Source organism: Ambystoma mexicanum, chromosome 11 (genome assembly GCF_040938575.1).
Source record: "Ambystoma mexicanum isolate Mex_15411 chromosome 11, UKY_AmexF1_1, whole genome shotgun sequence".
NCBI classification, from domain to species: domain Eukaryota; kingdom Metazoa; phylum Chordata; class Amphibia; order Caudata; family Ambystomatidae; genus Ambystoma; species Ambystoma mexicanum.
Window position 1 is genome coordinate 1,181,402,950 of NC_090934.1, and position 23,291 is coordinate 1,181,426,240.

Consider the following 23,291-nt stretch of genomic DNA (forward strand, 5'->3'; position numbering starts at 1 on the left):
TTGTTTTTCATTCCAAAGAAGAACACAACGGAACTTCGTCCGTGTATCGATTATAGAGGACTAAACAAAATCACAGTACCTGATAAGTACCCCATGCCGCTTATACCAGACATCTTGGAGGCGATCAGAGGAGCCCAAATCTACACTAAACTCGATCTACGGGGTGCGTATCATCTGATTCGCATACGTACTGGAGACGAATGGAAGACAGCGTTTCGAACGCCCTTTGGACATTTTCAATATCGTGTAATGCCCTTTGGCTTGGCAAATGCCCCCGCAGTCTTCCAAAGGTTTATGGATCATGTTTTTTCAGACATTTCTCTTCATTATGTTATCGTCTACTTAGACGATATACTGGTGTTTTCTCCTTCCTTGTCCGAACATATACGACATGTGCGTGAAGTCCTACATCGATTACAACAAAACCACCTATTATGTAAACTGGAGAAATGTGAGTTCCATCAAACAACTGTCGCCTACTTGGGTTATATTCTATCCCCTCAGGGTATCGCTATGGATCCAACAAAAGTGTCAGCCATCATTGAATGGCCCTCACCAAGATCGGTAAAGGATATCCAGAGATTCCTAGGTTTCGCAAATTTTTACAGGCGCTTTATACCCCATTTTTCTAAGCTTACCATGCCTTTAACTCATTTGTTGAAAAAAGGAGTTGCCTTCAATTGGTCTTCTGAAACACAAAGGTCTTTTCAAGACCTGAAAGGATTGTTTACTGCTGCACCTATCTTATCGGTCCCTGATCAAAGGAGACGTTTCATTGTGGAATCCGATGCTTCTCATCACGCCATCGGCGCTATTCTTTTACAACCGGACCATAGAAACAATGAGAAACCCATCGCCTATCTTTCCAAGACTCTGACCCCTGCGGAACTTAACTATACAGTCCTCGAGAAGAAACTCTTGGCCATCAAACGTGCCTTTGAGGAATGGCGCCATCTCTTATTAGGAGCACAACATCCTGTTGAGGTGAGAACGGACCATCAAAACCTCTGCACCTTACAATACGCGCAAACCTGCAACAGCAGACAAGCGAGATGGGCACATTTCTTTTCTCCTTTTTGCATCGTTTTCACCTTCATTCCAGGAAGAAACAACCAAAGGGCGGACGCACTATCTCGACGGGATCCCTGGGAGAAGACAGCTTTTCAACCTGAAACTTTGTTTCCCAAGGCGCTTTTCGTGTCAGTCCTCCATAACTTCTTGCAAAGGATGAAAGACCGAAGCAAGATTTGGGTCCCTTCTAACTCCGAGATTATCGCACGACATGGTCTTACACTTAGCAAGGGATTGCTGTTCAAAGATGAAAAGATGTTTGTTCCGGAGGAAATCCTGCAAAAAGAAGTCTTACGACTCTGTCATGATTCTCGTGTTGCTGGACATCGGGGTTTTGTAAACACTACGGAATTGATCCAGAGACATTTCTGGTGGCCTTCTCTGCAACAGGACGTACGACTATACATCTGTTCCTGCCCGGTCTGTCTTCAAACCAAGTCATCACGTCAACCCCCCATTGGAGAATTGACTCAAATGCCACTCCCCAATAAGCCATGGCAAATAATCTCCACTGACTTTATAGTGGATCTCCCTTTGTCAGAGGGTTGTAACACGATTATGGTCACGGTTGACTCTCTGACCAAGATGGCTCATTTTATTCCTCTCTCTTCCGTACCTTCAGCAAGTACGATGGCTCGAATTTTTCTGGACCGTATTTTTTCATTGCATGGACTCCCTGATACTATCATATCAGACCGTGGTACGCAATATACCTCCAACTATTGGCGCCACCTGTGTAACGCCTTAGGGATCTCACAAGCTCTGAGTTCGGGCTACCACCCACAAACCAATGGTCAAACCGAGCGTCTCAATCAGACCTTAGAGGGTTACCTCAGATGTTACATATCGTCGGCCCAAGACAATTGGAAGGAACTTCTACCGTTAGCAGAATTTGCGTACAACAACGCACAACATTCCGCAACCCGTTCCAGCCCCTTCTATTGTACATATGGATTTCATCCGTCAGTATTTCCTGCTTCTCTACCTCAATCCCTGCCTATTCCGAATTTGGAGAAACTCGCTGACGGAATCCGACAGGGACACGCCAAAGCGGTTACGGCCCTACAAGCTGCCCAAGAAGCAAGCAAGAGGCAAGCGGACAGACACCAGACTCCAGCACCGCTTATAAATATCGGAGACAAAGTATGGTTGGCAAGCAAGTTCCTGCCCAGAAGACTGGTCCCTTCCAAATTGTCACCTAAATTTTATGGCCCATTCACTGTATTGGAAAAGAAGGGAGCAGCGGCTTATCGTTTACAGTTACCATTGTCATGGAGTCGCATTCACCCTACCTTTCATGTGTCTCAATTGAAACTGGATGTGAGGAGTCAATTTCATCCTAAACCCTCTGGTATGCCTCCCCCTGTTTTGCTAGACTCTGCCCCTGAATACGAGGTGTCGGGAATTTGTGACGCCCGCTACTATCGCGGGGTTCTTCAATTCCTGGTGGACTGGAAGGGATATTCCGTGGCTGAGCGCTCTTGGGAACCCGCTTCAGCGGTTCATGCCCCGCGCCTGGTTCGCTTGTTTTACAGAAATCATCCGGGCAAACCGGGGGGTTCTTCCCTTGGAAGGGGGCATACTGTTATGCATCGACGGCGGACTTGGTCGGTTTGGCACCGTTGGCGTCACATCTCGTCAACATATCGCTTTAAACCCAAGTTGACGTATAGTTCTTCCAAAATGGCGCATCGAACTGAGAGTAACAGTCTAGTCCTGCAGAATGGCGGACAAGAGGCTCCTCCCTCTTTCCTGGAGACGGTACATCTGATGCAGAAGCCAGGAGGAGGGTGCGTTGCTACTGCTTACTGTAGCTACGTTACGTGAGTAATCGAATAGTTCCGAACTTTCCTCCTGCTTCCCTACCTTCCGCAACTCCTCTGCTTCTTACCTTTCAACTCCTTTATATTTCCAGGTTTTCTTTTTCTCTGCGCCCACCGAGCGCAGAGAGTACTCCCACGGCCCCGAGCTTATCGCAGGAACCCTTTCAAGCAGCGTTCCCCGTTGTTAAGGAAGATTCTTTTCAAGTAGGTTGCGTACCTCGTCAGATACTTGACTCCCATCAGGCTACTTTATGCTGTTAGTAATTCTCGACCCTTTCAGGTTGTGTTCCTTTCTGCTAACGAGGATTCATGGTATCAGACTACATTTCCCTTAACCCCTTCTCCACAAGTCACGAACCTTGTTCTCGTCAACTTAGGTAAACTAAACTCCTCAATAGGTATTCTGAGTAAGACTTCCTACTCCCTTCTTTCAAACCTCTCTTTTTCCTTACTCTTACCCAAAGGAGTCAAGCGTGTTTCAAACAGCAGGACTTCCCATCCGTCTATTCTCCCGTTCTAACAGAAATACAGTCCGGAAAGGTATCCTCATTTCCTATATCCTTTGACATAGCTTTCCGTCAAAAACATCTTAGTAATTCTCTCCTTATATTATAGTTACCTCCACGTGAAGTAGAATACACCTGCAAGACATTGGGGATCAAACTACGCTCTCTAGCCACGCACCCCAATTTCTATTGACCAGCGCTCTCAAGCAGCCCAGGGTTTTTTCCCTTTCGAGGATTTCCCTGCTGTGGTCTCCAAGAGCTTTAATTACAAGCGCGAGGAGAGTGCGGCAGGTGAACTTTCATCACTTCCTGCAGCTCCGAAGACAAGGTAGGCTGTACTTTGATTGTGTTACCCATCGGCCAACATCAAGAGTGAGAAATAGATCATTTGATTGGTATCCTATAAGTTATTAACATTCTGACCTGTCGCGTCTGCGAGGATTAATGAAACGGGGGAAAGATATTCCACTGGTTGCATGGCTAATATACTGTTCTTTCCGGCCCTAAAACTACCTGTGTCCTCACTCTTTCTTTTTAATACTGTTGCTAAACTAGTCATCACTGGAGCTTGGCTTGAACGCATCACATCCGCAGTTGATCATTGGCTTAACAAATTAATATTCTTTTATAAAAAAAAAAGGAGATTGCAATTTATCTACATACAGGTAATCGGCATGCTTTTAACCTTTAATGGTCACCTGAGTCTGAGGGGTGAGCAGGGAATGACAGCCCTGTATGATTTATTTTTTTAATGCTATATGTTGTTATTTGTTTAAGGAAGGGTGTTCTGTTTAGTTGAAGAGAAAAGGGGTTTGCTTTTAATCACTGTCAGGTTCTGTTCTCATTTTTACCAGTTGTTTTTTTCTGGGCTAAAATTAGGTGGATGAGACAACCACTCTTTTCTAAAGCCTCCCAACAACCCTTGCACTTCTCTGTGACCCTACAGTCCTCTATCTGAACTTTTGGACACCTGCTGTCTGCACTTGCCATTGCACCTGCCACCTGCTGGCCACACTTCTTGTTATTGTTTTTATCCCATGCACAGCACTGCCCCCATCCCCTTTCCCCTCCCCACTTCCCCGCACTTGCGCAATCTCAATGTCACTTGGCCTAGAAAGATTGTTGTCTCTGTCCTCCCTCTGTTCCCCCTCTCTTGCCCCGTTGCGTCTTGAAACACTTGTGAATAGGCGCGTAATAAATGCCATATCATTTTATATTAAACGCTATGCTAGACAGCAATTGGCAAGGCAAATGCGCATCCCGGGTTCTCCAAGTAAAAAGATGTGGCATTGCGGTTCATTTGCCAATTGTGGGCCCAGCAGTGTTGAGATCTAATTTCAACTTTGAGACTTGAGCACATAGTGGGACCCAGCGAAAAAACGTTTGCCTCAACCTCATTTGCTTAAACCTGCTAATACGAGAGAATGGGCCTTATTATGAGACCGCCAGTAGCTGTGCCGGTAAAACCGGCACGGCTGCCGCCGGTATCATTTTTTTCCAGTGCCCGGGAATGGGCAATTACCGGGGCATTAAGGCCCTGCCAGACCCGGTAATTGGCCATTCCCGAGCGATGGAAAAATTATTCCCCATTCCCATTTGAGTCCCATTGGACACAATGGGAATGGGGAGGCTGGATGCACCGGCACCATTCGTGAATGGTGCCGGTGCAACCGACATGGTCTGCTCGCAGGTGCCTGTCCGCCCGCCAGGGCAGGCCTGGTGGGCGTAAAGGCACCCGCGAGCAGACCTCATAGTTTGCCGGTACGGTAACAACAGTACCGGCAAGCTTACCGGTACCATTGTTACTGTAGCGGCAAACTCATGAGGCCCAATATATTGAGATGTTAACCTTCGTTTTGAGCAAATGTACGTTTAACTACGCTATAGGGCTCTTCGTTATAGGTTCCAAAGTATGGAAAAAATAGCAAAAAGGTGTACATTTGTGATAACTTCTAATGTGACCATTGCCAACAAATGATTTAAATGGTTGGATTCCATACCGCAAAAGTCAAGAACCTTTCGGCATTGAGAAATGTCCTATTTATTAATATTTATAGATATAGGTGTTTTTGTAAAGCTTATGCATGCAGCAATGCCCCCATTTCTAACACATGTAGCAATTTTTTTCGCATTACTATTTTCCTGTCATTTCTCAAATGTTATTGTTATGTGATATTCAAACTGCATTGTAAATTATCGTGGGTCACTGGCTTGCTGAGTGGCTCTTTAGATCATTCATCAACATGTTTCTGTCTCCTGTCTGCATTTCGGACATTCATTTGGTTAATCATTTATTTCTTACCATTTGATAGATCTTTGTAACTGACACCAGTATTGTGTATTTCAGCATTTGTATTTTGTACAGATTAAAGATAAACACATTTGGGAACTCTTAATTGTCTTTTCATAATTGTTCACAGCTTGTTGGTATAAAATGTTGCAATGTCATTATTTTGGTTGATGATTACGTGTCTCCTATAGCCAGGAAACACAGTTCTGTTCTATTGATTTGATACAACTTCAAATTTAGAGGAAGGATTGTATATGTCATGAAAGGTAAAGTATGTGTTTCAGAAATAATGTAGTTTACCACACATGCATTTGTTGTTGGATGGTATACTCTGCACAACACTTTTCAGGAATGCATTTGAATGAATAAGGTATTTTTCCACAATCAAAGGTCCTCCAGTGTATAGGTTCAAACTAAAAAACAGCAGTCCTCCTTCATAGTAATTTGTCATTGTTCTCCCCATCCTAGTGGTAGCGTATCTAGAATTCTAGGCTGTGGTGGGTGGGGGAAGTTTGCTAGAATTAAGGCTCTCTGGTGACCCCACCACCCTCCTAGATAGCACCACTGGCATTCATTAGAAGTTGTATATGATTGTTTTATGTCTCCCATCACAGTGGAGGACCTGTTTGAGTCTGACAGCCAACGTGAGCTGGAGATGGTTGTGGATGGGCAGAATCGTGTTCTGCGGGAGTTGGGCCGCCTCTCGGACAGGCTGGATATGGCATCTGAGGAGCAGAAGAGGCAGTGGGACCTGCTGCAGCGCACAATGAATAATGGGACTACCACCACTGTGAAAGGAGAACAGGTGTGTCTGGGGGCTGCGACACGTGACTGTGTGAGGGGGACTGTGAGCAGTGACCTGGCCTGAGTCTTCAGGGGGAGGCTGGTGAAATATGCAAAGGTCCCCAGGGTGGGTAAAGGGTGCTGTATTTACTCTTGTGGGTAAGAGGCTTTGAATTGGTGTGAGTTCCCAGGACAGGCGGATAAGAAGGCATGAATTTCCAGGTCGCGGGGTTATGAGTTAGCAGGATTTCCCAAGGGGGAATCTGGTGCACTGATCTGTGGAATATTAGGGGTGTCTCCTGTGGGGGCTGCTAAGCTGAGTTGCCATCACCATGTGAGGAACGTGGATTAGGGTGAGTACCCAGTATGGCCACAGTGCAGGGTGTCAACAGAGTATTCGAGTGGCAAACTAGTGATAAGAAATGAAGTTTCATTGTGCTGTACAAACAGGATAGGATCAAAAGTGAAAGCCATGATTGAATATGTCTCGCTGACAATGCTCACACGGCCTAGGGCCAGCCTCTGTTAGAGTCATACCCTAGGTTGAAAGTTCAGCAAGAACTTGCAGGTAAAGGGTTAAAAAAACAGCCACACACAGTTCCTTTGATAGCTTTCCAGCTCTCCTGATGACTCTCTCCTCGCAAAGGTCGACCAAGGTCGTACTCTTTGGTATTGAGTGATAATATAGGTGGGAAAAAAAGAATCTGCGGTATGATGTTTTTTCTACGGGCACCCTGACCACCATCCAAATAGTGTATGGTGAGCAGTGGCAGCTGGTTAATTTTGCTTTTGTTGAAAGCTTTATTTATAAGTCCAGGAATAAAACCATCCATGACATTCGTACACATGTTGGTTCTTGTTCTACCCTTTGAAAAATCAAACCCTTCATCCCGCCGCAGGACTTCTGATCCGTAGTGCAGGTCTTTGTGGTCTCACACATCGATCGGGGGAAATTTTCTGCTGACAGGGATCCCAGCTGCTCACAGGGCTCCCCTAAAAGCAGTCCACTACGCTGCAACACGTTTTATTACAGGAGCACAGAAATTTGATTGAATTGCCCCATCATACGTGAACTGCATTGGCTTCCACTCCAAGCCAGGATACTGTTCAAGGCTGCATGTATCATCTACAAAGCAGTCATGAGTAGCACATCAGCATACCTGATAGCTAAGCTCCACATATCTGGTGGAACACGTTCCTCGTGCCGCAAACCGACCAACTGGCTTGAATCACAACTGATCCGCAAAGAGATAACCTGCGAACAACCCTTCTCTTGTCATGCACCGACCCTCTGGAACTCGATCCCGGAGTGTCAACTCTGAATGCCCCCACAATTCTCTGATTTTGCAAATCTCTCAAAACATGGCTTTTTCAACAACACCTGACAGAGAACTAATTCCAATGGATGCACATACCAACACACAGACCTCACAGTACTGCGCTACTGTTAAAATATGCCCGCCCAAACTTTGTACAGCGCTCCACAGCTCGTGAGCTAGGTCTGCACTTTAACCAATAAAATAAAAATAAATAAAAAATGACATGTACACTGAATCAATATATTAAGTTTCCTCAATAATGCGGGAAATTTAAAAGTTGAACAATACACTATAACCAACCAAACTGGCCGCATGATGGTAGCTCACAAGTTTCAAAGATTCCCGCCCTTTATATAATTAAATTATCACCTCTGTCCCACTGTACTGGCCCTACAATCTCCCCTCCCACACCTAAATCAAAGAATACAGCTGTCATAATATTGAAACGTTTCTCACCAGCATTGGCTTATAAAAATGATGCTCTCTATCTTTAAACATTTCATAAAAAGGCAACCACACTTTGAGAAATGTTTGATAACTGCCATTCGTTAGAGCACATGCTTTCTCCATCACTAGGAGCCACCATATTTTTACCCACCATAAAGCAACAACTGGCCAGACCTTCCAACACTGTGCCAGAACCAATCTCACTGCAGTCAATAAGTGTGTAAGTAACACTGCATGAGCCCCACCCGCTGCATGGGCCCCCCTCTGCCACAGCTCCCAAAACCCCCACTGCAGGGTCCATGGGCAGCTGGACCCCAGTTATCTCTTTAGTATAACCCAATATTTCCTTCCAAAACAATTGTGCCTTTGGGCAAAACCACCACATGTGCCCCAAACCCCACTGCATCCCCTCCAGCGCAAAAGTGATGAATTGTTAGCTATTCTGTTGATGCATTGTGGGGTAACATACCATATAATACAAATCCTATAAGCCGATTCCTTAATCACAGTGCATTTGGAGACCTTATGTGCCCTCCACCAGATTTGTCCCCATTCTTCTGATATTGTGACCCCCAGGTCTCTCGCCCATCTTTCCATATAAGGCAACCTATCCCGCAATAAAGCATTATCTGGCAATTTGTAAAACCCTGAGACGCCTTTTATATTCAACCCCTTCTTTCACAGCAATCTCTATGTCCACCTGTGATCTAGTACCAGCCGCTTTCACCGTCCTATGCGTAATCCAATGCCTAACTTGCAGAACCCCCCAGGAAAGGAAGCACTTTCAATGGGATGCATATAGCCCCTTCTTCTACGCCACTCCAGCCTTTAGTCCCAGTTTGCAACGTTCAGTCCTACATGGGCGTGATCTGGGCCACAATCAAATATCTCCTAACATCCGGAATACTCAACCCATCCAACAATGGTGGTCGAGTTAGTACCTGTTTAGCGATCTTAGGCCTTTCCTATTCCAGATAAATGAGACCATTTCCTTTTGCAACCTCTTGACCATTAACAAGGGCATAGAAACCGGAAGGGCATGAAATACATGTAAGAGTCTAACGAGGAGCGCCATTTTGATCGCTGCAATCGTAGCGAACCACAATGATTCTTGCTGATCCCATCGCTTTAAATCTTGCATGGATCTCTTCCAAAGAGGTGGAATATTTGACCCATATAACTCCTTATACCCTGGTGTCAGTGTCACCCTGAGATAATCCACCCCTTCTTGTTTCCATATGAGAGGATATTCCCCCTTCCACTCTTCTACCCGTTCTTGGTCTTCGGATATGTTAAGTGCATTGGATTTCATTTAATTAATCACAAACCCTGAGACCTCTCCAAATTCCTGCAAAATCTTCATTGTCCTGTCCTCCATAATGACTGCCCCGTATTACGTACAAACAACAAAACATCATCCGCATACAATGCGATTTTATGATATCTCCCATTACTTAAAACTCCTTCAATCATCTTATCTTGCCTTATCACACATGCTAGGGGTTCGAATACTATTGCAAAAATGAATGGAGAAAGCAGACAGCCATGACATGTGCTTCTTTTAATACTAATAGGAGCAGATAACAAACCATTAATATTGAGTCTCGTGGTCGGTATTTGGACGTTTGCCAAAACCCATCGAATAAACAGCGGTCCAAATCTAAATGCTTCCAACAAATGCAGCAAACGCCCGCTTAGCATCCAATGCTGCCGTTGTGGCAGTATTCTCTGTCCCGTTCATCTATCCCAATCCATTAGGTTAACCGCTCTCCTGATGTTATCTTGTGTATTCCGCCCCAATATGAACCCAGATTGATCCCGGTGAATTATTTTTGGCAAGCCCACCATCATTCGCAAGGCTAATATTTTAGCATCACAATTAAGAAGGGATATAGAACGATAACTTGTACAGTCTGCTGTGCGTTTGCCTGATTTGAGTAGGGTGATGTATTCATTTATTTATTTATTGAGCATTTGTTGGGTGCCTATACAACAGAATGGTGTTCCGGGTGCCACAAGAAAGTGAGGATGGAACAAGGGGAGAAGTAACAATAGCAAAAGAACAGTAAATATACAAACGTGGTCCTACTAGGCCTTGTAACATTCTGCCGTGCAAGTGTGGTGAGGAGAAGTGCAGGAAATGGGGAAGGTAGAGGGGTGAGGGAGCGAGGAATGGGCAAGTGCTGGTGAGAGCCTGGGAGGCAAGTTCAAAGGGATGCCAAGGGAGGGGTGCACTGGCTAAGTGCTAGGGCATAGAAATCCCAAGGATGGGAAGCACAGCCGCCGGCAGGGGCCCAAAAAGGCAGTGCTTAGGAGCGCAGGACACTGGAGTCAACTGGGCACAGGGCCTGGTATCCTGTGGGATTCATGAAGGACCAGGCCGCCAGTTTCAATGGCAGTGGGGTGATTAGCAGGGGAGGGAAAGAGGGACAGAGGTAGAGAAAAGCAGAGTTGGGAGGAGTTTGCAGAACTTGAGGAGGTCCGGCTCAAGTCTGAGTGGGGCGCGGAGGCTATTCCAAAGGGAGGCACTAGCCGAAGAGCCACTCTCTGCTTGGAGAAGCATTTGACAAGCAGAGTTGGAGTAAGAGGAGCAGAGGGCTCTAGCAGGGAAGTATTTAGGGAGAGAAAGTTGGAGTTAGGGTGGTCCCAGGCCCCAGAAATCCTTGTGGATGATGCAGAGGTCTTGAATTTGATCCTCCCTGCCACCGGGAGCTAGTGGAGAGATTTTTGGGCCAAAGAGATACGGTCCCTGCACTTGAGGCTAAGGATAGGTCTTGCAGCTCTATTCTGGATTAGCTGAAGGGGGTGTAGGGAGGAGAGTGGGAGATTGAGGAAAAGGCTGTTGCAGTAGTCCAGCCTAGAGAGGATCAGAGCTCTGGAGACATTGAGCTTCTGGGGAAATGTGAGGGAAGGGAGAATGCGTAAGTAGGTGAAGCTGAAAGTGGGCCTTCTTGGCAAGGTCCAAGATGTGAGGGGTGAAGGAGAGAGAGGAGGCGAAGATGACCCCAAGGTTTTTGGCCACACAGAATGCTGAGGGTAGAGGGCCCAGGGAGGCTTGGCTAGAGGCTAGGAGGAAAACAGGGCGCAGGCGTCCCAATAAGAAGGATCTCCGTTTTACTAGTATTAAGACAGAGATCGTTAGCATCACACCATGCCTAGATAGCGGTCAGACAATCAGGAATGGGAGAGGAGGAAGAGGAAGTGGTAGAGGGAAGTTTGAAGGAAAGCTGTGTGTCATCAGCATAACACTGAAAATGAAGAGAGAAGGAGATCAGGTGAGCAAGAGGGGCGAGATAGATATTAAAGCGCCACAAAGGTAGGATAGAGCCCTGGGGGACGCCGCAGATAGAGTGAGGAAGTGGAGGAGAAAGGGCCAAGTTGCTGCTGGGATGGGCGGTTAGCGGGGAAAGAGGTCAGCCAATCCGTTGCCCGGTCCGTGATGCCGAGGGTATCACAGAGCCATTTTATGAGAATAGAATGTTTGATTGTGTCAAAGGCAGAGGAGAGATCGAGGAGAATGAGAACAGCAGGAGAGTTAGAGCCAAAATCTGCGAGCAAGTCTTCACCTGGTGTTCAGGAGAGCAGTTTCTGAGCCACTGGATGCCCAGAATCCAGATTGATGGTCATGGAGGCAACCAACAAGTTCAGGATGAAGGATCAGTTGGTGGAGGCCCACACACCAAGGTGGTTAATTTTTTGAATTGGAGTGGTGTAAATATTTGCCACAAATATGCGTGAGTGACCGAGCGTAGCAAGGGAGCTCAAACCAACCAAGGGGTTCTCCCCCTGTGAAATCTTCTGAATAATGGATTAAAATGGCGCATTTTACAGTACACTTTCTGTATAAAATTGTAAAAAGACACGCCGTTTGCAATCGGTTTTGTAAAACAAAAATTGCAAGTCCCAAACAGTGCACAGGAGCATTTGCCAGTACATTTTTATGATGCTGTGCCCCAAAATATATGCCAGTATAAAAATATTTCACACTGGCTGTGCCCATACATTTCCATGCTGGTTGCACCTTTAAGTACCAATATTCTCTTATAAGAACACACTTTTGTTTAATGTTTGCATAATGCCAGTGATGATACTATAGGAAAACGTGCCCACGCTTGTTCAACCAGTACCTGCAAGTAGGAACATACTCTTGTTGGCTTTGCTGATAAAAAATACCATGCCAATATCTACAACTGGTATCAGGATTTCTTTAACATTGATGGCCAGTAAAACATGCACCCCTCTATCCCCCAAATCAGAGGCCTGCTCTGATTGGAGGGTGCAGGTCAAGGGGGTGCCCCCAAATCAGAGGCCCTTTCATCAGCACAGTGACGCTGCATCTTGTGCTGTGAGCGGACCTCTGATTCATCCCCAAATCAAATGCTGGCTCACCTGCTCACCACCATGGTGAGCGGCACTCACTGTGCTGCCGAGTGGGTCTCTGCTGTGAGGCATTAAATGGAAGACCTGCTCACCAACATGGTGAGCGGCACTCACCCTGCTGCCGAGTGGGTCTCTGCTGTGATGCATTACATCAAAGACCTGCTCACCAACATGGTGAGCGGCGCTCACCGTGCTGATGCACTACATCAAAGACCTGCTCACCATGATGGTGAGCGGCACTCACCGTGCTGCCGAGTGGGTCTCTGCTGTGATGCATTACATCAAAGACCTGCTCACCATGCTGATGCACTACCTCAAAGACCTGCTCACCAACATGGTGAGCGGCGCTCACCGTGCTGCCGAGTGGGTCTCTGCTGTGATGCATTACATCAAAGACCTGCTCACCAACATGGTGAGCGGCGCTCACCGTGCTGATGCACTACATCAAAGACCTGCTCACCATCATGGTGAGCGACGCTCACCGTGCTGATGCACTACATCAAAGACCTGCTCACCATCATGGTGAGCGGCGCTCACCGTGCTGCCGAGTGGGTCTCTGCTGTGATGCATTACATCAAAGACCTGCTCACCAACATGGTGAGCGGCACTCACCGTGCCGATGCATTACATCAAAGACCTGCTCACCAACATGGTGAGCGGCGCTCACCGTGCTGCCGAGTGGGTCTCTGCTGTGATGCATTACATGGAAGACCTGCTCACCAACATGGTGAGCGGCGCTCACCGTGCTGCCGAGTGGGTCTCTGCTGTGATGCATTACATCAAAGACCTGCTCACCAACATGGTGAGCGGCGCTCACCGTGCTGATGCATTACATCAAAGACCTGCTCACCATCATGGTGAGCGGCGCTCACCGTGCTGATGCATTACATCAAAGACCTGCTCACCAACATGGTGAGCGGCGCTCACCGTGCTGCCGAGTGGGTCTCTGCTGTGATGCATTACATGGAAGACCTGCTCACCAACATGGTGAGCGGCGCTCACCGTGCTGCCGAGTGGGTCTCTGCTGTGATGCATTACATCGAAGACCTGCTCACCATCATGGTGAGCGGCGCTCACCGTGTTGCCGAGTGGGTCTCTGCTGTGATGCATTACATCGAAGACCTGCTCACCATCATGGTGAGCGGCGCTCACCGTGCTGATGCACTACATCAAAGACCTGCTCACCATCATGGTGAGCGGCGCTCACCGTGCTGCCGAGTGGGTCTCTGCTGTGATGCATTACATCAAAGACCTGCTCACCAACATGGTGAGCGGCGCTCACCGTGCTGATGCATTACATCAAAGACCTGCTCACCATCATGGTGAGCGGCGCTCACCGTGCTGATGCATTACATCAAAGACCTGCTCACCAACATGGTGAGCGGCGCTCACCGTGCTGCCGAGTGGGTCTCTGCTGTGATGCATTACATGGAAGACCTGCTCACCAACATGGTGAGCGGCGCTCACCGTGCTGCCGAGTGGGTCTCTGCTGTGATGCATTACATCGAAGACCTGCTCACCATCATGGTGAGCGGCGCTCACCGTGCTGCCGAGTGGGTCTCTGCTGTGATGCATTACATCGAAGACCTGCTCACCATCATGGTGAGCGGCGCTCACCGTGCTGATGCACTACATCAAAGACCTGCTCACCATCATGGTGAGCGGCGCTCACCGTGCTGCCGAGTGGGTCTCTGCTGTGATGCATTACATCAAAGACCTGCTCACCATCATGGTGAGCGGCGCTCACCTTGCTGCCGAGTGGGTCTCTGCTATGATGCATTCAATCCAAGGCCCGCTCCCCAGCACGTTGTGTACCGCGAGCCTCTGATTTGGGAGAACCCCCGTCCTCTGCACCCACAAATAAGAGACTAGTGAGTGGGCCTCTGATTTGGGGGCCGGGGGAAGGGGTGCTTTTTTCACACATTCAAACATGCATATTCACTCACACACCCATACACATGCACCCTTTCTCACACATGCACCCACACAACATACACTCTTTCATTCACGCACGCACCCACACCTAAACTAATTCCTCATACATGCAGCCACGCACACAAGTACATCACCTGCTGCCCGGTCCGGAATCTGCACCTCCCGGTTCTACAATGTGTCTCCGACTCTGCACCACATGAGCAAGAAGCTGGTTCCTGCACACGTGCACAGGAGCCAGAGTGCCCCGGCAGTTCTAAATGTGCATGGAGGCACAGCAGAGCCCCCTCGCACATTCAGTGCTGCAGTACTCCAGGCTGCGTCTAAAAATGGCTATTCAAGGCTGAGGAAGCAAAACTCCCCTTCCCAGCCTTGCATGGCGCATTGGGCATGCGAGCAGGGGTACGAACTGTCAAAGCGAAACCACCCTTCCTTTGGACAGTTCAAGCGAGCCCAGGAGCCTTCCCTCAGCAGGTTATTGCACCTGGGGGAGTGCTCAGTGTTTTTACTGGGCTCGCTTGGCAGCTTGTCCAAAATGAGTGGGCCGATGCCCCGTTGCCCACCATGGACAGCCACCATTGATGACAATCAGGGGAGTTGCTAGGTCTGGAAAAGACCCGGGGCTACGCTGATGTCGAAACTGTTGGGACTGGGGGCTAGCTAGTCTTTTGGCTGTAGCTCCTGAGATTCTATCCGGGGCTACAACCAAAAGATCAGGGGCTTTAGCCCCCTTAACCCCCCCCCTAGCAACGCCCCTGATGACAATTGAGATTAGTAAATGACCCAATCCTTGACTATGTAGAAAGGTCTTTTTTGGCGGTAGGAAATAAATCTCGTCCCACAGTTGATTTTTATTTCATCGATATTAACACATAGAACCATACTTTCAGAGTCAATTGGCCATTGATTTCCTCTCCATCGGTTTCAGGTGGATTTTCAGACAGACGTCCTTTTAGCCTTCCTTGAGGGCAGCGTGGCAGCAGAACCGCTCCCCTCTACTGGGCAAGCAAGTGTTATTAAAGTTATTCGTGCACTTGCCAATGCCACCCAAACCGGATTATGGCTCTTGGCTAGACTCTCTTTCGCTTGGTCATTCAGCGGTGTACAGGTTTGGAGCTCACTCACCAGTGCTCAGCCCCAAGCCAGTAAGGTTTTCAACTTACAAATTCTCACCATAGAGAACTGGCTGCGTCTGCGCGAGGTTTTTTTTATGAACCCTTTAGGTAATCGCATTGCTATTGGTGACAGGGGATCCTCACTCCCCCAACCATTTTTTAATAGATATATTTTCTTCTTGTTTTTTTTACATTAGTCATGTTTTTGTGTTTTTTAGAGCTAGTTCTCTCTTCCTTCATTGACCTTAGTGAGGACATGACAATTAAGCGCAAGGTATGGCTTTTGTGCATATTGTTCTATACATATGGAATGTCTTAGGCACTGTATTGTGTTTTTCATTTGTTCATTTTTATATCCCCTTTTTTTGAATTTTTATAGGTCGTTTGCTTTGGATTTTATATTGGTTGTTTTTTTACTTGTGCGTTTCAACATCACAGGCCAGGAATGGCTGTGTTTTCTTTATCGTTGCTCTCCATAATATCACTTTGATTATCATCTATCCTAAGGATCATCTCTTCTTTTCCTTTTTTTTTCCTCCATGTTTCTAATTTCTACAGATATTGCCCTGATGAAGGACACTACTAGGTCTGAATGCATTGGCTTCAATTTCGTTTGCTTGATAGTTAATTAATAACAGTTTTTCCACCATTACTGTTGCTATACTATGTATCATAAGTAGACCTTTCTCCCAGTGCACGGGTTGTTTAGTTGGCTAACACCTTTACATTTCCACTACTATTGTGTAATTGTTATATATAGGAAAATGTGGTGCCCACTCCTCCTCCATTTCAGGTTTTCAAGGGTCCCTTCCTTGACACACAGCCCATGTGAAAGTCCGGCCCCTCTGTCTTGTGGGCCCCTTGGCTTGGCCATTGTTGGGTTGTCTTTCTGGACCTCACTGCCCACCACCACTTTCTCCTCTCCGTCTCCTCATTGTAGCACTTTCTTTCCTCCTACTTTTCCACTTTAGTTGTCTTCCCTCCTTCTGTCCTCTCCCTCTCCCTTCTTGAATACCCCCTTTCTATGTTCATGCATTGCCCTCCACTTTCATACCTCTTTCCTCCTTATCAAATACTTCCTCCTCTCCACTCTCCCCCTCCTGTTCTCGCCCCCTTTGTACACATTCCTCTTCCTGCTCATTGCTCCAGCCTTCCCCTCTACCTCACCCTCTCTGACCTTCCACAAGATACCTGGACCCTTTTAATACTCTGAGCCGCGGCCTTCTGAATTCAATAACTGTTTGATCGGGTGCAACTGTACAAACCCAGGGATCGGTCTCCGGGATACATTTATGTGGTTCAGCCCTGCCCCTAACCTCGAATGGCTACAGAAATCTAATTGTTACTAAAATGCCTGCATCTACCTTTCAATGACGTCCCTCTACACTTAGCTCAGCCCACCCTTCTGGGCATACCGATTGATTTCATGTGCAACACAAGAGGACTGAACTGCCACTCAACTCTGGGAGACTTTGTTCTTCCATAACATCATGGCCGTCTCAGGTTCTTGTTATGTTATTTGGCATTTATATAGTGCTCTATATATCATTGGTATGATATGATATGATAGGTTATTTATAAGATGCTTAATACACAGAGGTTTCTAAGCGCGGACCCGGGGATCGAACCTATGTTGCTCTGTGTCGTCTTGCTTCCAAAGCGAGCACGTTGCTGCTGAGCTATCCTCCCGAGACCTCAAACCGCTGTCTCTCTAGTCATTCACCACCCAAGTTTATGCTTGTTTCTATCCTGCTGTTGAAATGTACTTCTAAATGTATAACTGTGTTCACGAAACTATTTAAGTTACTGAACATGCTTGTAACCTACGCCGTGTTAGCTAAGGGTTGTAGGCGTATAGCCAAATGTAATAAATAAATAAAATAAATACGTCATGGTGACCACTTTGTACCACAATGGCCCCCTCTATTCCCATCATGCCACTCCTGTTCCTGCATTGAAGTCTATCCATGGTATAAGCCGTGCCCGCGGTGTCTTCAAGCCTGAGGTAAGCAGCTGTCCACTGGCCTCTGCTTCTGAGGTTCATGGGCCGTGATCTCTCTCTGTGCCTGCGTGCTCAAGAACCTTGCAGCTCCAACTCTTTCCGTGGGGGGTGGGCATCAGCATGGGAAAAGAGCCCGGAAATGGGGGCAAGGCCCTGAGGGATCATCACATATCGGCTGCTGTGGGGGACATCACATAGTTGGTGGTCTCCCTGGGCCCCCAAGTCGCTCTCTCTCTCCTCTCCCGCCTTATCCCTCCTCTCACTCTGCCTCTCTACTCTCCTCTCCTGGTCTTATCGGCTATCTCCACTCTTCTTCCTCCTTGTCTGGCTCTCACCCCTTTCTCTATCTCTCTCTCCCCCACTTGCTCCCTCCCTCTCTCTCTCACACTACTGCCACAAGACACGTCCTGGAGTGCACACGTGGTCGTTACACCAGGTAGGTACACCATTGGCCCCCTACCAAGATGGCATCCGTAACGTGCTGCGTCCGCATGTTGCATGCAACATCCAAGATGGCAACCCACGTAACGCCTCCTGCTCCATCACTAGGATCAATATCTACCCTACGGTCTTCAGCGGCTTTGTGTCGCAGCACCAGGTAATCTCCCTACCCATTGCCTTGTCCTAGGTACCTTGCTTCCTGGCCTCACTCCTGTCCTCTCTGCCCCTTCCTTCATGGCTCCTGTTTCCAACGCCTTTCACTTGAATTATTTCCCTTGACCTAACTTCCTGGAACTCTTGCCTTGTAATATCCAGCTGGCAGTTTTCTGGCATCCATCTAACACTGCTACCTCCAGAGGTTTTTCCCCTTCAGGGTTTTCCCTCTATGTGGAGGTTTGGTCTGTCTGTCACCCTGTCCTCTGTTCCTATTGGAGGACAGGGTGGCATACAGAGAGGATTGTCCCTACCTTCGGGAGATCAAGTCAAGACGCCACTGTAGGACCACTGTTGCAGCAGAAACCACCAAACCACATCTTGAACCTATGACTACTTAATACCCGTATCTCTACGGTCATCAGGTGAGTGAGCGCGCTGACACACACGCTGACATCCACACATACAACAGAATTGGTACCGCTCCCTCCATCCCAACACTTTCTTCACTCTTGTCAAACATGCCAATACTCTCCTCCAAGTTCTCCAGCTGCTGCACAATCCTCGCTGGTCTCTTGGTCCTCCTTCACCCCCTCCAGCTTACCCCAACACCTTTCAGTGGAGACTGGGTCTCCTTGGTTTAAATAGCGCCCCCCTTCATATTTAGAAACTTACTTGAGCTTCCATTGGACGCTCATTTATTTCCCTGAACCAATCTCGATCTTGTGTCTTCTGATCTCCTCCCATCTCCTCTCCTTGCTGGCTGGCATTTCTCCTGCAAGGCTTCATAAGGGCGCTTAGCCCGGCCCCCTTTAAAGCCTTCATCTCCCTCGGGTCTGCCTTGTGGTATTTGGCATCGTTTACCTTCTGTTTCCCTTTTGCATTCGGTAAGTCACAAAGTTTGGGGGAGTATTCCTTGGTTTCGCCTAATACTGTGCAGCTCCCAGCTGGTTACAGCTCCGCCACCACTGCTTCACAGCTCCCCCATTAAGATGCTGGGAGTTCTGTGGTAGATGTTGGGTCTCCCAGATGGCTCCTGAATGGGGAAGGATAGTCCATGTTTACTAGTGCAACCACTTCTTTGCTTTCATCCAGGCTGGGACTTGGCTTTTGGACCCAGTTGCATTGTGGTGCTCATAGTCCTTGTTGTTTGTCCCTGGACTGGGCTACCTTGAGGGATCTATTATCCATTCCACTGGTGTGGGAAGTGTGGTAGCTGTAGTATTTCGTACTGGGATACTGGGCCATTTTGATTGCCATTCCTACGGGGAACCACCCGAAAGAGTAGAACAAGAGACCTGGGCAGGACAGAGGCTAACGGGCACCAACACAAGGAGCGAGGCACCAATGCACATACTCTACGCATTCTAGGGCGCCAGGGGCGGGGGTCTCTTACACCACCTCTTGGACGGTTTGGCTCTATCATTACCCTTGTAGGCCCCCTACCTTAGGTTGAGTGTGGTTCCGGACCCCCCTGACGGGGTCATACCACTGATCCTGTCACAACATATTGATCAGATGGGAGTCTTTTCCAATAACGAATGAGCACACTCCATCCCGCCTGAAGGTGGGCAGTAAACTGAACCCGGTGTCCACATGCATCTGCATTGCACCCTGCAAAAGCCCATAATCTCCATGTTGACTTTCCTTCTCACCTTGCGTATGGCCACTACCGCATATGATCCAGACTCTCATTTGAAAGTGTGTCACTCAAACATCCAACTTTCCAGTCCCTGTTCCTTCGCCTGGGTCTATTCCCTAGTGTTAGGAAAGATTTCCTAATTGTGGGTAATTTTCCTTCCATGTGGCAACCCCTAAACTTTTTGCTGTTGTTTTCACCATGATCTAGCCTTCTGCCGCACTCCTCTGGGCTTTCGCTCCAATCTTACAGGGGAACTGACATGCCCTTAAGACAGTCAGTACCGGGAAACGTTGTTCTTCGTAGTTCTTTTATCATGTTGCAGCTTTGGCGCAACATGACACAAGAGGGCACTGTAAGCTAAGTTACTGCTCTCTTGGGTCTCTAGTCACTCTACAGGCCCTAGACACTCTCTTTGGATTGTTAACGAAGGGTGCAAGTGAATTACGGACGGACTGGTGGCAGCGATCGTTTCTTTGTGTTTTGAGCTCCTTTTGGCTGTTTAAGCGCGTTTCTCGCGCTTAGCCCAAAATGGTGGCCTGGCTTCCAAAATAGCCAGACCACGAGGCTCTTTGTCCTGCCCGCTGACCATCTTGCCCCCTTCACCTTCTCCAGGTCGAGCCGACCCGGGGCCTTCCTTATTTGGGCATGTACTTCCCTGCGAAACACAGATGCTTTCGCGGGCTTCTACAGGCCTTGTGTGCGCCTCCAGGATGTGGGCTGGGATGTCTGGTCCCAATACACATCCTGGGTGCCAGAGAGTCTAGTGTGTCGTGAGTGCCTGGGACCACCGTGGTCCGTGATAGGTCCATGTATGGTGTGAGTGTTTTGTGAGCAGATATCCCATTGGGTCCTCTCCGTTTTGGCGTGAAGGGAACTCTGGATGAGAGGAGGCTGGAAACACCACTACCATGTCGATCTCCTAAATTCTCACGAACGCAGGAATATCGGAGCCAAGTATCCTGCAACTACGAGGCTGAACTGAGGAATCACTGGTGACCCGCTGAAGGACTGCTCCTCTGCACTGCTGTCGCTCTGTGAAACCATTCTGCCTCTGATTGAACGAGAAGACCTGTACTGGTACTTCGACCCTTTGGAATAGTGGGAACAACTATTCTCGGCATCTTCATCATCTCCTGCACGTAAGCCTTCGGAAGCGTCTCTGGGCCATCCAGTGGACTGACCAGCTTACCCAGGAGTCTTGCTCTGTTACCGTCGTCAGGTAGTGTTGTATTCTGCGTCCTTAGCACTCTCACACGATTCGTACACTTGGCATTCCCAGGTCTGAAGTGAGAAGTGCACCTTGGGCTGAAATACACACGGCCGCTCTGTTGCCCTGCTGTGGTAACAAATTGTGCGGGTTCACTGCGTTTGGGACATCCTCAACTCTAACTTCTGCTGCCGCGGAATCTACACGACGCCGAGACGTCCCCTGCTCGTATCTGAACCTGCCAGCACTGAAACTGACGCCGAGAAGCCTGGGTCTGCCTGCATCGGGACCGGTGAGTAGCAATGCTAGGAACTGGTCGCCCTCCTGCAGTAGCCCATAGCTTTTCCTCGCTGTGTTAAACAGCACACCTTTTTCGCACTCGCGCTCTGCTTCTGCCCGCAAGTGGAGGCCGCGCTTGAGTAGCGGAGATCTGTTCGCCCTCCTTTGTTCACCGTTCTGAACTGCCTGACTTCCTTGAAGAGACTCCCCTTGGCCCACTGGCACCAGCGTGTGCAGGTACTTTTGAGCACAAGGCTCCACTCTTCGTAGGGCTCGGACTTCCTTCTAGTAAGGTGACCTCTGAAGGCGAACTGGGTCTAAACGATTACTTGCACTGCCTGTTTTCCTCCCCATCTAGGTGGTCTGCATATTTCGTGCTTGCAACTCTTTAGACCCTTCGGTAATTGTATATATATTGTATTTGATTGTGATGTGTTGGTTTACTTGAGTTTTATCGTGATTCTTTGCTATGGTCAATATTACAAAGGCCTTGTAATAAATGTGTCTATATTTTTAATATAACACCTGCTTGGAGTAATTTGTAAGTGTCCTTGCTTTGTGTGCTCATTGCAGGCTTTCAGTCACCCTCACCCCTCTTGAGACCTAGTCTTGACCGCCGCGATCTCTACCTTGATTGGTCTGGCTTGTCCAGAGGTTACCCTGTTCCAAGAAACTAGGCTGGCCTTCTGAACCTCTGCCCCTCCAGGACAGAGTTCAGAAATCCATCTTAACACTTGTTAATCTACTTTATCAGTGCCACCAGTGTACTGGACAAGGCCATTCTACGCAGATGTACTAATAACATGACTAACATGTGCATCCCTTCCTGTGTGATTTAATCAACATATACAGTATCTGGCCAATGCCTGATCAGAGGACAGCCACTGTTCCTTCATCTCCATCTATTTCCTCTCACGCCACATAATTGGAGCTACCAGATTCCTGTATCAGGTCACTCTCCAGAGAAGTATTGTTAACATGTTTGGCACCAGGCTGTCCTCCTTTGATTTAATCAACCTGGACAAAACCTGGCCCCATGTCATATTGCACTTTTCAGTTCATTGGACAGACACTGTTCCAAAGGTGCAGACAGTTTGATCTCGGACCACTTGACAATAAAATCGTCACACATCCAAATTTCCTGCAATCACTTCCCACCGCCTTTCTCAATGTCTAGGCAATGTCTTGCAAACCACTGCCCAAACAAAAGCTGTAGTTATCCGTGGATAAGCTGCACAACCTCCTATAATTGATTCAAATACATTTGTGCGTAAAGACGCTGCAAGATCCCCTCCAAGACAACAACCCTACTTAAAGAGTATGGGCCTCATTACACGGTAATTAGCGCCATGGTTCATGCCGGTAATTTACCGGTAGCGCCTTGGAGGAAAGGGGAATTACCGCCCTATTCCAAGGTTGGGAAGGCGGTAATTCCTCCTTCCTCCATTGCCCTTCCCCATTCCCATTTTTGCCCCATAGATCATAATGGGAATGGGGAAGGCGCTAATTACGGTACCGCAAATTGCGGTACCGTAATTAGCACCCCGGTCCCTTTGCGGGTTCGTTTTTTAACGCCTGCTAAAAGCAGGCGTTAATGTACCAACCCGCAAAGGGAGCTCGTAGTAAGGCGGTAAGGGTTTACCGGTACCGGTAAAATACCGGTACCGGTAAACCCTTACCGCCTACCGTGTAATGAGGCCCTATGTGTTTAGACGTAAGACAGCATGCCAGAACTCATTTATTTCAGATTAATTTAATCATTTTTTAATTATAGAAAACTTTTACAAAAGAGCATATCAAATATATTAATAACACATCTATAAAAAAAAATGTCAAGAACACACATTTTATCACATCAACAAAACAGCTCACATCACACATATCATTGCCTTCCATATCTT

General features: G+C 47.8%; 1 protein-coding gene across 1 annotated transcript in view; it reads left to right on the forward strand.

The window, feature by feature from the left end:
• LMAN1L (lectin, mannose binding 1 like) overlaps positions 1–23,291 on the forward strand; it is a 463,181-nt gene that overhangs the window by 290,933 nt on the left and 148,957 nt on the right. Inside the window, exon 9 of the mRNA XM_069625277.1 lies at positions 6,305–6,495. Within this exon, the coding sequence (XP_069481378.1) occupies positions 6,305–6,495 (191 nt within the window). The remainder of the gene's footprint in view (positions 1–6,304; positions 6,496–23,291) is intronic.